General features: G+C 34.4%; 2 protein-coding genes and 1 pseudogene across 3 annotated transcripts; 2 read left to right on the forward strand and 1 right to left on the reverse strand.

The window, feature by feature from the left end:
* Positions 1–342: 342 nt before the first annotated feature.
* On the reverse strand, positions 343–2,001 carry LOC112803092 (mediator of RNA polymerase II transcription subunit 21). Its single transcript, XM_025846572.2, has 4 exons — positions 1,384–2,001; positions 1,230–1,307; positions 1,032–1,083; positions 343–662 (listed from the first exon to the last, which is right to left on the reverse strand). Exons 1-4 carry the CDS (start codon positions 1,588–1,590, stop codon positions 586–588), a joined length of 414 nt encoding a protein of 137 aa, XP_025702357.1. The 5' UTR covers positions 1,591–2,001; the 3' UTR covers positions 343–585.
* Positions 2,002–8,079: 6,078 nt separating this feature from the next.
* On the forward strand, positions 8,080–10,253 carry LOC112803093 (uncharacterized; annotated as a pseudogene).
* Positions 10,254–11,526: 1,273 nt separating this feature from the next.
* Positions 11,527–14,065, forward strand: LOC112803094 (protein SENSITIVE TO PROTON RHIZOTOXICITY 1). Of its 2 annotated transcripts, none has more exons than XM_025846573.3 (2): positions 11,527–11,732; positions 12,312–14,065. In XM_025846573.3, exon 2 carries the CDS (start codon positions 12,343–12,345, stop codon positions 13,849–13,851), a length of 1,509 nt encoding a protein of 502 aa, XP_025702358.1. In that variant the 5' UTR covers positions 11,527–11,732; positions 12,312–12,342; the 3' UTR covers positions 13,852–14,065. The 2 variants fall into 2 exon arrangements, with proteins under 2 accessions (XP_025702358.1, XP_025702359.1); XM_025846574.3 differs by lacking the exon at positions 11,527–11,732 and adding an exon at positions 11,742–11,844.

Consider the following 14,065-nt stretch of genomic DNA (forward strand, 5'->3'; position numbering starts at 1 on the left):
TTGATGTTAAGATTTTTGATAGAAAAATATTAAACAATTAGAAATATTTTTCTGTGATAATAAATGTGTGTTTGGTAAAATTTATTGACAAGATATTTGTATTTAATTTCCAATTAAGAAAAATGTGGAACAATTCCATACTACATTTTTGTTAAGCAAAACTTTTAAGTGTCTCGTATAGTAGAAGTAAGCAACTCCACAAGTCTAGTTGTTAGAGAGAATTGTTAACTGTCAATCTTGATTAGTCAGTTAATTTAACTATTTTACCAACTTATTTAGGGGTTTTAATAACTGGTAGAGGGAGAGGACGATCAAGAGGAGAGAGAGGGGAGATCGGTATAATTTTGTAACATGTCTCATAACAAATCCCTATAATAATATTAACATTACCAACTTCTAACACAACATAATTAAATGTCAATTTGATAGAGTGGCTACAACAGCCTCATCCAGGTGAAGAATCTAATAACCTAACAAAGGCTTCTAAAAGATTATACTGCAGATCATGATTCATGTCAAACTGGAGATAAAGTTGTGGCTATCATAGTGCCAATCTCCCCTGTCAATGGAACCATTCCAGTTTCTTCATTCAGGTTTCTTCAAATTCAAACAGTTATCTGACGCTTGTTTAAACAAATCCTGAACTTGATTTAATTCCTTCTCTGAAATCAAGAAGCAGGCAAGAATGTTAGCTAACAACCTTGTTCAAATTATAGAGCAATGTGAGTTTACCCGAATAAACAAAAGAACAAGAAAAAAAAAAAAGCTAAAGTAGCTTGAAACCAGTTCATCGTTCAAAATAAATTGCACATATGGGTAACCATTCAAAACATCTTATTAGATAACTTCTATTCAAGAGTAAACAGTTTTTTTAAACAGTTGCTGTTCAATAAGGCCTCTAGTTAACAACTTTACTAGCTAGAGATCTCTCCTAATCATATGTTAGTAATCAACGTAAATTTACATGTTAGTGCGATCTGAATAGAAATTAAGCAGAAAACTTGGATGAAAAGATTGAAATTGGAGATAACCTGCAGCTTCGAGTTGCTTCTGTAGTTCTTGGCCTATAGCATCATTCTCAGCCTGTAATGTGAAGTACAAATATAAGCAGAATCCCAATGTAACAACTACCAACTAATTCCCTCTTCGGATGAGGCTTTACATTATTAAGCACAGCAAAAACCCTAAAATAAAAAAAAGATGAGACTAAAAAGCAATTAGGTCGACACCTGTAGGTCAGCAATCCTTTTAATCTGTGCTTCTTCACCTCCCTCAGATATTGGAAGTGCCGCAACCAATGCATCAAACTGCAGAAAAGATAGCAAAAACGTTTCAAGATTAGGGCAGCAAAGAAGCCTGTGCTTGAGCTAAAATAGTGCAGACCTGTTTAGCAGCCTTCACCAAACCAGCACTCATCAGCTTGGGCTGTTCAGAAAAGTTTGAGCCATCCTCCGTAGGATGTGGAGGTGGTTCAGGGTAATGTGGGGAGAGCCGATTAGGAGGAGCATCCCTCTGCAAGGTCCCAATGGTATTGAAAGCAAGATGTGCAATTAAATTAACTTGTTCTTGTAATTGAGAAATTATATCCATTAAAGCCGAGGAGCAAAATTTAAGATCTGGCAGAATCGAACAGAGACAACCACGCACAGCTCGAGCACTCACTGGCGGAGGGATGCGCGGCGAGACGCGAGCACACGGCGCGGAGGATCCGGCGAGAGTGTGGTGGCGGTGAACCAAGGTGAGCTGAGAGAGAGAGAGAGAGAGATGAGAATGGGGTATTGGGGTGGGTAGCTTGAAACTGGGTTTTTTTTTTTTAATTTTTTTCAAATTAAAAACGTCAAACGGCGTCGTTTAGGAGGGGGATTAAAAAAAAAAAAATCCGAAACGGTTTTTTCAACTATTCATCTAACTGTAAAAACATTGGGGAGAGAGTGGGAAGATGGTTACTACTGTTGCGATAAGGATAAAAATGGATGACCATGAACAGATCATATTTTCCATGCTGAATGGCTACATTATCAATGTTCTTATATTTAATGATAGTTGAAAATTATAGCCTCCTTGCATGTATAAATAGACATCCTCAGTGCATGATATGACACACAACAATAACAACAGATTCTTCCTTCCTTTCTATACAAATAAATCAATCATCTTTTTATGTTGCAATCAAATACCCTTCTCCTTATATTACTATTACAATTCTTTCTTTTCTTTTATTTTATAAGTATTTTAAATTCTATTTTCTATTACTCTTTACATATAATATTAATAGCAATATTAACCATCTTTATTATATTGAGATAGTATCAAATGCAAATCTCTCTCTTTATTTTTAATACTTTTTCTTATCTTTGTATATATATACACAATACAACATATAATATTATTATATATATATATAATAATTATTGAGCTAATTATATTAATAATAAAGTCTTCTATTTATACATCTCTATTTTATATCTTTTATTTATTTTACAACACGTTATCAGCACGAGACTCTGATCAAATCTTTAGGAAGACTCAGGTAATATTTTCATTATGTCGAAGCTCTCTCATCTTGAATTCAATGCTCTTGATATATCTGGAAACAATTATTTATCATGGATATTAGATGCTGAAATCCATCTTGATTCAATGGATCTTGGAGATACTATTAAGATTGAAAATAATGCATCCCAGAAGGATAAAGCTAAAGCCATGATTTTTCTCCGTCGTCATCTTGACGAAGGATTGAAAAATGAATATCTCACATTAAAAGATCCTGCAGATCTTTGGAAAGACCTTGAAAAAAGGTACAATCATCAGAAAACAGTGATACTTCCTCAAGCCCGGTATGAATGGACGCATTTGCGTTTACAAGATTTTAAATCTATAAATGAATATAATTCTGCAATGTTTTGAATCACCTCACGAATGAAATTGTGTGGGGAAAAAATAACTGATCATGATATGTTGGAGAAAACTTTCTCAACCTTCCATGCCTCGAATGTGCTCCTGCAGTAGCAGTATCGAGAGAAAGAGTTTAAAAAATATTCTGAGTTAATTTCTTGCCTTCTTGTTGCCGAACGCAACAATGAGTTGTTATTGAAAAATCATGAAGCGCGCCCAGCTGGCGCCGCCCCATTTCCTGAAGTAAATACGGCAAATCATTACCCCAGAAGAGGTAAATGACAAGCTTTTAATAACAAGAAAAATTATGGAAGGAAAAAGAATTATGTTCAAAAGAGAGGATCTCACCAGAAGTGGGATAAAGAAAAGAATATCGGGCAGAATAAATCGACGGAGGAGAAGTGTTTCCGCTGTGGTGGAAAGGGCCATTGGTCACGTACCTGTCGTACCCCAAGGCACCTAGTCGATCTTTACCAGGCATCTTTGAAAAAGAACGACAAAGGAAAGGAAACAAATTTTGTTTCAAATGATGCTGAGAACTCCACCACTCATTATGATGTATCTGATTTCTTTGAGGACCCTGAAGGAAATATTGGTCATTTGATCAATGATGGAATAGTTTAATATGTGGGATTGTGAAGTATATATGTAAATAAATAATGTAAAGAACTTATTGTTAAGTTTTATTTATGTATTTAAGTCTCAAATGTGATGTACATAAATAATGAAATATTAATATGAATTTTGAAATTATTAAATGTGTCAAATTTTAAAATAAAATTTTAGTATATGACATTATTTTATGTACAGTGTTTCTTAGAAAAATAATTCTGATCAAGTATTCAATTTAACTGTGCATATTACTCATTTTATTATTTGTTTTTGAAGAAAATGGCAAGGATATGTAATGAAGATGTATGCCTTGCGGATAGTGCAAGTTCGCACACTATTCTCAAAAGTGATATATATTTTACCCATCTTGTGCCAAAAGAGGAATATGTTAATACTATTATTGGCTCAGGCAATGTGATTGAAGGCTCCGGAAGAGCTGTAATTTTGTTTCCTGGAGGAACAAAATTTATAATAAATAATGCACTATTATCTACCAAGTCTCTGAGGAACTTGTTGAGTTTCAAAGATATTCGCCGAAATGGATATCATGTTGAGACGATGAATGAGGGAAATCATGAGTATTTATGTATCACAACTCATGATTCAAATAAGAAAGTTATATTAGAAAAATTACCCTCTCTTTCATCTGGGTTGTATTATACCAAAGATTAGTGCAATTGAATCACATGCCACTGTAAACCAGAAGTTTACTAGCCCAAATGAATTCATAATTTGGCACGACCGTTTGGGTCATCCGGGAACAACCATGATGAGAAGAATTATTGAAAACTCTCATGGACATTCACTAAAGAACCAGAAGATTCTTAAAACTAGTGAATTTTGTTGTGCTGCATGTTCTCAGGGAAAGCTAATTTTAAAGCCATCACCAGTAAAGATTGGATTTGAGTCCCCTGAATTCCTAGAAAGGATTCAAGGTGATATATGTGGACCTATTCATCCACCATGTGGATCTTTTAGATATTTTATGGTCCTCATAGACGCATCTTCGAGATGGTCACATGTGTGCTTATTATCTTCTCGCAACCTGGCGTTTGCGAGATTACTGGCTCAAATTATTCGATTAAAAGCACAATTTCCAGAAAATCCAATTAAAGCAATTCGTCTTGATAATGCTGGTGAATTTACTTCCCAAGCTTTTGATGTTTATTGTATGGCTAATGGAATAAGTGTTGAACATCCAGTAACTTATGTTCACACACAAAATGGGTTAGCAGAATCACTTATTAAGCGCCTCCAATTAATTGCTAGACCCTTGCTTATGAGAACAAATCTCCCAACCTCGGTTTGGGGGCATGCTATTTTACATGCCGCAGCACTTATTCGTTTGAGGCCAACGAGTTATCATCAATTCTCTCCTATACAATTAGCTTTTGGCCAGCAGCCAAATGTTTCCTATTTAAGAATATTTGGGTGTGTGATATATGTTCCCATTGCACCACCTAATCGCACCAAAATGGGACCCCAAAGAAAATTGGGGATATATGTTGGATATGATTCTCCCTCTATAGTGAGGTATCTTGAGATACAAACTGGTGATGTGTTTAAAGCCCGGTTTGCGGATTGTCATTTTGATGAATTAAAATTTCCAACATTAGGGGGAGAGAATAAGCTTCCTGAAAAGGAACTTAATTGGAATGCATCATCGTTGATGCATTTGGATCCTCGATCAGGGCAATGTGAACTAGAAGTTCAAAAGATTATACATTTGCAAAGAATAGCAAATGAATTGCCTGATGCATTTTCCGATACAAAGAGGATAACCAAATCTTATATACCAGCGGAAAATGCCTCAATTCGAATTGACGTCCCAGTAGGACAAGTAGCCACTGAAGCAAATTCACGCCAGAAGCGTGGCAGGGCGGAAAATGCCCCGATTCGAATTGATGTCCCAGTAGGACAAATAGCCACGGAAGCAAATACACGCCAGAAGCATGGCAGGCCTGTCGGTTCCAAAGATAAAAATCCTCGAAAGAGAAAAGAGGTAAATACGATTCTTGTTGAAAAAGACATAGTAAAGACACCGGCAGTTGTCCAAAATTCTGATATAACGCCAGAAGACGTTCATGTACCTGAAAATTGTGAAAATGACGAGATCTCGATAAATTATGTCTTTACAGGAGAGAAATGGGACCGGAATAAGACAATTGTCAATGAAATATTTGCATATAATGTGGCAGTAGATATCATGCATGAAAGTAAGGATCTTGAGCCAAGATCAGTCGAAGAATGTCGACAAAGAAATGATTGGCCAAAATGGGAAGCAGCCATGAAGGCTGAATTAGACTCACTTGCAAAACGTGAAGTCTTTGGACCTATAGTCCGTACACCTGAAGATGTAAAACCTGTTGGATATAAGTGGGTATTTGTGAGAAAACGAAATGAGAAAAATGAAGTCGTGCGCTACAAAGCCCGACTTGTGGCACAAGGTTTTTCACAAAGGCCCGGTATAGATTATGAAGAAACGTATTTCCCTGTAGTGGATGCGATAACTTTGCGTTATTTGGTCAGCTTATCTGCATATCATAAACTGCATATGCATTTAATGGATGTGGTAACAGCTTATTTATACGGCTCATTAGATCGGGATATCTATATGAAAGTCCCTGAAGGATTAAAGATATCTAAACCATCCAATGAATATTCGCAAGGGTTATACTCAGTCAAATTGCAAAGATCTTTATATGGTCTAAAGCAATCTGGACGAATGTGGTATAATCGTCTTACTGAGTATCTGGCCAAAAACGGATTCAAGAATGATGATATCTGCCCATGTGTTTTCATAAAGAAATCTGCATCTGGATTCGTTATAATTGCTGTGTACGTTGATGATTTAAATATCATTGGGACTCCTGAAGAGATTCCAACAATTATAAAAACTCTAAAAGAAGAGTTTGAGATGAAAGATCTTGGAAAGACTAAATTTTGTCTCGGCCTGCAGATCGAGCATATAAAAGACGGGATCTTTATTCATCAAACAACATACACAGAAAAGATCTTGAAGAGATTTTATATGGATAAGTCACATCCATTAAGTACCCCAATGATTGTAAGATCTTTGGATGTGAAAAAGGATCAATTCCGTCCTAAAGAAGAAAATGAAGATACCATATCTTAGTGCCATTGGAGCACTAATGTATCTTGCTAATAATACGCGACCTGACATATCATTCGCGGTGAATTTACTAGCAAGGTATAGTTCCTCTCCAACCAAAAGACATTGGAGTGGAATCAAACAAATTTTTCGATATCTTCATGGAACGGTTGATATGGGATTGTTTTACCCCTATGGATCCAAGTCACAACTAGTTGGCTATGCAGATGCTGGCTACTTGTCTGATCCACATAAAGGGAGATCTCAAACAGGATATCTGTTTACATATGGTGGTACAGCTATATCTTGGAGGTCCACGAAACAGACAATTGCTGCAACATCCTCTAATCATGCTGAAATACTGGCGATTCATGAAGCTAGTCGCGAGTGTTTTTGGCTAAGGAGTCTGATTCAATATATTATGTCATCATGTGGACTGATTGATCATAAGATAGCTCCAACTGTCCTGTTTGAAGATAATACAGCATGCATTGCTCAACTTAAAGGCGGATACATTAAAGGCGATAGAACAAAGCACATTTCTTCCAAATTCTTCTTCACTCATGATCTTCAAAATCAAGGGACAATTGATGTCCAACAGATCCGTTCAAGTGACAATCTGGCAGATTTATTCACAAAGTCACTCCCGAAATCCTCCTTTGAAAGATTGGTACATGAGATTGGGATGCGCCGATTTCGAGACATTAAATGATGTCGGCAAGAGGGGGAGACGGTACTCTTTTTTCCTTGGTCAGGTTTTTTTCCCATTGGGTTTTTCTTGACAAGGTTTTTAATGAGGCAGTCCCCATCACAAAGGATATCGTACTCTTTTTCCTTCACTGAGGTTTTTCCCACAGGGTTTTCCTTTAGTAAGGTTTTAATGAGACAATAATCCTTAATGGTCATCCAAGGGGGAGTGTTGCGATAAGGATAAAAATGGATGACCATGAACAGATCATATTTTCCATGCTGAATGGCTACATTATCAATGTCCTTATATTTAATGATAGTTGAAAATTATAACCTCCTTGCATGTATAAATAGACATCCTCAGTGCATGATATGGACACACAACAATAACAACAGATTCTTCCTTCCTTTCTATACAAATAAATCAATCATCTTTTTATGTTGCAATCAAATACCCTTCTCCTTATATTACTATTACAATTCTTTCTCTTCTTTTATTTTATAAGTATTTTAAATTCTATTTTCTATTACTCTTTACATATAATATTAATAGCAATATTAACCATCTTTATTATATTGAGATAGTATCAAATGCAAATCTCTCTCTCTTTATTTTTAATACTTTTTCTTATCTTTGTATATATATACACAATACAACATATAATATTATTATATATATATAATAATTATTGAGCTAATTATATTAATAATAAAGTCTTCTATTTATACATCTCTATTTTATATCTTTTATTTATTTTACAACAACTACTACTATGTTGTCTGTTCCGAACATGAGATCACCTGAAAAAAGGTTGCTGGCAGGGTTTTACCTTGCTCAATCCTGTTTTTGGTGCAGCTGCAACTTCAATCCCACAGTTTCATTGTCGGTAGTATCACGTAAAATTCAGAAGCCTGCCACAGCACTAACTACCAAGAAAACGAAGCTTAATTCTTCAGACTCATTGAATCAAACAGTTGGTGGGCACAACAAGGAGAAGAAGAAAAGAGTGTTCTTTTTAGATGTTAATCCACTCTGTTAGGAAGGAAGCAACCCAGCTTGAACTTTTTTCTTCGATGGCTCTCTCTTTTCCTCTCCCAAGTCAGCCATGCTGACCCTGTCATTGCTGTAAGACTCTCTAACATTCTCTTTCTGCCTTATATTTTGATTCTGCTGTTGTTCCCATTGGATTGAATTGATTATGATTTGTTTCAATATTTGTGTATAAAGTTAAAAGTACTTGAACAAAATTCGTTAATCCAATTGTGACAACCCTTTGAGATTTATCTCATGATTAAGCAGGTTGTTGATGGAGAAAGAGGTAGTGAGCATTGTAGACAGTTACTACCTTGTTATAAAGCACAGAGAACAAAGTTCATGAGACACTTATCATCTTCAGAGACTTTCAAAAGGATATGTTGGCAAGTCCTATCAAGCTATCAGCGATGTTCTTCGAAAATGCAATGTGCCTGTGAGTTTTTATTCTCATGAACAATATGCTTTGTGTCTATATATGCCTTAGTGTTTCATTATTTACTTTACTTTGACTCAATCACATTATTCATTAGTGCAAGATGAAAGCATGTCGATTATAAAAGTTGATGGCCGATGATGTTGTGGCGACACTTGCGGGACAAGTTCTCAATAAAGGATTTCGAGTGGTGATAGCCTCCCCTGATAAGGATTTCAAGCAGCTTATCTCTGAAGATGTGCAAATAGTTATGGCATTGCCAGAGTTAAGAAGGTGGTCCTTCTACACTGAAACACTACAAAGATCAGTATAATTATGACCCCCAATCTGCTCTGAGTCTTAGTGAGTACAACATACACTTAGCCATCGTTTGATATGTTTGACATATATATTCATTGACAATATGTGAAGTTCTTGTAACTGGTGATAAATCTTACTGTCATTATGTCTAATATTGTTATTAATGTGTGCTCTCGCTTTGTAGGATGTATAGTAGGTGATGAAGTAGATGGTGTTCCTGGTATCCAACACGTGGTCCCTAGTTTTGGTCGAAAGACTGCTGTGAAACTTGTTAAGAAGCATGGATCATTGGAAAAATTATTAAGTGCAGCTGCAATAGGGACTGTGGGCAAACCATATGCACAAGATGCCCTTACAAAGTATGCCGATTACTTAGGCCGAAACTATCAAGTTCTTGCCTTGAAAAGGTGCCACTGCTGTTTCCTTCTAAATCTTTTGTTCACATAGGAATGTTGCTTTCTTAGGTTGAATGATAAGGATAATTCATGCATATACATCCTCTCCTCCTATCTTCAAACATCCTCACTTTCATCCTTTTTGACGACCAAAGATCACGTTTTGTTACAGAGATGTAAATGTTCATCTTTTGGAAGAGTGGTTAGTTGACAAAACACAAACAATCATAAAATTGCACCATCCACCTTTTTGAAATATTTGAAAAGAAGTAAAGAGTGACTCACAATGACGACTCAACGGTTGAATCTTTACAGATATGAGCTTCAGAGTATCTATCTTCAGATTCATATTTTTCCTTACTCTGGGCCAAAGAGTTGGTTTATGGTAGTATTAATACTATTCACTTTCGCGCTAGTAGATATAACATAATAAAATTACTGAGACATATATAAGATTTTATTAATAATTTAATGTGATACCTATGTTTTGCAGAAGAATTGACATGCCAAAAATTTTATGTTGCATAGTTAGAGGGACTCCAATCTATGTAAATGAGATCAAAGCTGTGTTAAGTTAGCAAAGGGCCAGCTAAACTTCAGTAGAGAAAGATCGAGTCACATTGTCTTGCACAAGATTGATCCATTACCACCATATCAATGAACAATGTTCAAGTAATAGGGAAGAATTTGAAGCTATTATTTAGACAACACTAAACAGTAAACACGATTCATTGAAGAGTCGAGACATTTCAATTTTCAGTGGGTATTACATGTTTTTCAGTTTACCTTTTTTTTTAATTTATATATAAAGGAATATGAAAAGCTTAAAATATAATAGTTATGCATGGGAGACTATGGTTAGAAGAGGGGACAATCCGGAATAATTAAAAGTCCTTTAAAGTAAAGAACACGAAGAAATATATGGCTTTATAATTGCAAATTTAATAAATAATTTAACATGTATTCATTTTTCTAACGCTTAAAAAAAAGATTTAGATAAAATTAAAGTAAACCTTAATAATGGACAAAGATAAACCCACTTGATTTCTGATAGTCCTTTCCATTAAATATAAGTAGATGAACTAATTAAAAGGAAATATAGAAAAAAACGTGCAGAAGAATCTCTGCTCTTTCGGTGAAAATGTAAGAAAATCATCCAAGTTGTATGGGACAAACAAAGCAATGGATCTTTTAGGATATATTCACATTGGCCTTTAAAGATATTTTTCTTTGTTAGATAAATTCGTTTTATATTTGTTTAATAAAATTATTAAAATATGTTTGATAAACAAATAATTTTTCAACAAACTCAATTTTAAGATTATTAGATTTCAAAAAATATCATTAGACAAATTAATCTTCTTATATAAAGATCAAAATTTATTAAATACTAAAATTTCTAATTTAAAATTACTTAAGTACATATTATTATCTGTCTATAAGTAAAAATTATCACATAAGATTGTGTGATTTATTTATATGTGATATTTTAACTTTCTTTAACACATCAATGTCATTTTCATTTTACTTTACTATTATAATAATAAAAAATAAGATATATTTTTATATATAAGTAAATCGTTATAGATCTGTACCAAAAAGAAAAAAGTCGTTATAGATTAAAATATTACATTATGTAAAAGAGTAGATTAAAATAGAAAATGGGCTCTTTTTATTTCTTTTAACATTTGAAAAAATAAAGTATAATCTCTCACATTTAATTTTATAAATAAAATTAAAAATAAATATAAAAAAATAATAATAAAAAATTAAATTAAACACTTGATACTATCTAATTTTTTTTTATAAAAAAAATTCACTCCCGTTAAAATACACACAAGCCATAAACGGTTGTGATTGATGATGGATAAGTTGACCCACAAATAAAGGGTCATAATTGGGGGTTTGACTAAATGCAAACTTTGTTTTTTAGTTTATCATTTTTTTTGGAGTGAATTTTTTTCAATAAAAAAAATAAATAGTATTCAATGTTTAATCTAATTATTGATTATTTTTTTTCTCTTATTTATTTTTGGTCCTATTTATAGAATCAAAAATAAAAAGTTATACTGCATTTTGTTCAATATTAAAAAAACTAGAGAGGATCTATTTCCGTTTTTTTTCCTCTTAATTTTGTTTTTGCTCTCTTTTATAGTTTTATTTATTTGTTTATCTTTAACTGGTTCTCTCTCTAAAATAGTAAAATAAAAAATGGAGCTTTCAGCTTAGAACTTAGAGCATCCATCGAGTTTTGAACCTGTAAGTGCTTTCATCCTTAGCCTGATTTTTATTTTTTATTTTTTTCTATGGATTTCTGCTACTATTTCCATGTTCTAAGCTTGTTCAGAAGCATGCCTTCTTTCTTTTGTTGGTTAAGTACCTTTACTGATTTTTTTTCCTATGTATACTTTAATGGGTTCTCTCTGAATCGAGATTTTGTTTCTTGGAGAAAAATCTGATTTTGTGTTTATCTGAAGCCACTTTTACCGTATAAAAATATTGGGTACTTGTTGATCACTAGAATTGAAGAAGGGTGATCTTTTAGTCATTAATACTACTAGTACTTTCCTTTCTTTGAACTGATTACTGTTAGTACTTTCAATTTTCAATTGGTATGCAAATTTTGTAATCTTATGGACATTTATGTGGAATAGTAAATTTCTTAGGACTGGATAATGGAGATCATTCTATTTCTAACTTGTTTTTTATTGATCTTCCCTTTTAGTCATCCCAAACTTTACCTTAGAGATAGGCTTGTAGCTTCTGGTTGGATCTTTGCTACTGAATCTAAAATATTTGATGCACTACTTCATCACTTCCTTTACATTTTATTTACAGGGATCTTGATTACAGAGATATATAGTTTAAAATGGATAGGAAAGAAAGCCTTTGTACTAACACCTGGACAGAGCCGTCTTCCTTAACTAATTGTGGAAATGGATTGCAGACAAACTTGTCCTCTGATCCTTCAATTTCAGATTATGGGGAAAGGGTAGAAGCACCTTTCAAAGATTTTAACCAACCCTCTCAAATGCAGTCTCTACTTTCCAAGAATGTCATTAAGATTGCTGATCAAGAAAACTGTCCACCAAGTGACTCATCTCAAACCAGTATACTCCAAAATTGGGATGCCAGTGTGATGTTAAATAATCTTTCCTTCTTGGAAAAAAAGGTTCATCAACTTCAGGAGTTAGTGTGCTTGATTGTTAGTAAAAAGGGCCAAACTTTCGGACAGCCTAATGAACTGTTAACTCAGGAACAACAGCTCATTACTGCTGATCTTACATCAATTATTGTTCAGTTGATCTCTTCTGCAGGTAGTCTTCTCCCTTCTGCCAGACATACCCTTACAAGTACCAGTCCATTGGTTCAACAGCTTTGCCAGCTTCAGGGGATTACGGTTCCTTTTGCGTCCGGCTCAGGCCAAAGTAGTGTTCAACCACAAAATAATGGGGCAGATAAATTATCTGAGAGCTCACTGAAGAATGGTCTACCAAATAATTGTGATCTGGAGCAAAAGTACAATGTGGAAGAACATGAATTGAAGGATGAGGAAGATGCTGATGATGGAGAAAACCTCCTGCCTGGTTCCTATGAGATTTTACAATTAGAAAAAGAAGAAATCCTTGCCCCACATACACATTTCTGCACAATTTGTGGAAAGGGATTCAAGAGAGATGCAAATCTCCGAATGCACATGCGAGGCCATGGTGATGAGTACAAAACCGCAGCTGCTCTTGCAAAACCTCATAAAGAATCTGAGTCACAACCTAAGCTTATCAAGAGGTATTCTTGCCCCTATGCTGGCTGCAAGCGTAACAAGGATCACAAAAAATTTCAACCTCTGAAGACAATATTGTGTGTCAAAAATCATTACAAAAGAACACACTGTGACAAGAATTACACTTGCAGCAGATGCCACATAAAGAAGTTTTCAGTCATGGCGGATCTTAAAACTCATGAAAAGCACTGTGGCAAGGATAAATGGCTTTGTTCATGTGGCACAACATTTTCAAGGAAGGACAAGCTTTTTGGACATATTGCTCTTTTCCAAGGCCATACACCGGCCATTCCCATGGAAGACAATAAAAGAACAACAGGCCTTCCAGACCAAGATAATAGCAAAGCAGAAGTTATGAGCTTCAGTTCTGGATTAAATCCTTCAACTGAAAATGGAGTTCAAAATGTCATGGATGTAAAAGGAAACATTGATGATCCTATTACTTGTTTCTCTCCATTGAACTTTGAAGCAAACTTTGGTGGCTTTAATGAATTCACTCAACCTCAATTTGATGATGGCTCGGAAGGTTCTTTCTCTTTTCTCATCCCTGGATCTTTCAAATCTGGAGAATTATCAAGCTCTGATAATGTGGTTTGACTATTTGTACTATTGTTGGTTTAGTTAATATCTCTCTTTTGTTCTTCATTGTGATAGGAATAAAATTTACTTGTGAAATAGCTTTAATTATGTTTGTTCTTGCATTTTGTTGACAAAGATTTTTGTGAAGATCCTTTTCTTTGTTACAAAACATAAAGGAATTTCATTAGCAGCAAGATCCTTTTCGAAGCAATGACACCGATGTGTTCAAACA

This window comes from Arachis hypogaea, chromosome 5, assembly GCF_003086295.3.
Source record: "Arachis hypogaea cultivar Tifrunner chromosome 5, arahy.Tifrunner.gnm2.J5K5, whole genome shotgun sequence".
NCBI classification, from domain to species: domain Eukaryota; kingdom Viridiplantae; phylum Streptophyta; class Magnoliopsida; order Fabales; family Fabaceae; genus Arachis; species Arachis hypogaea.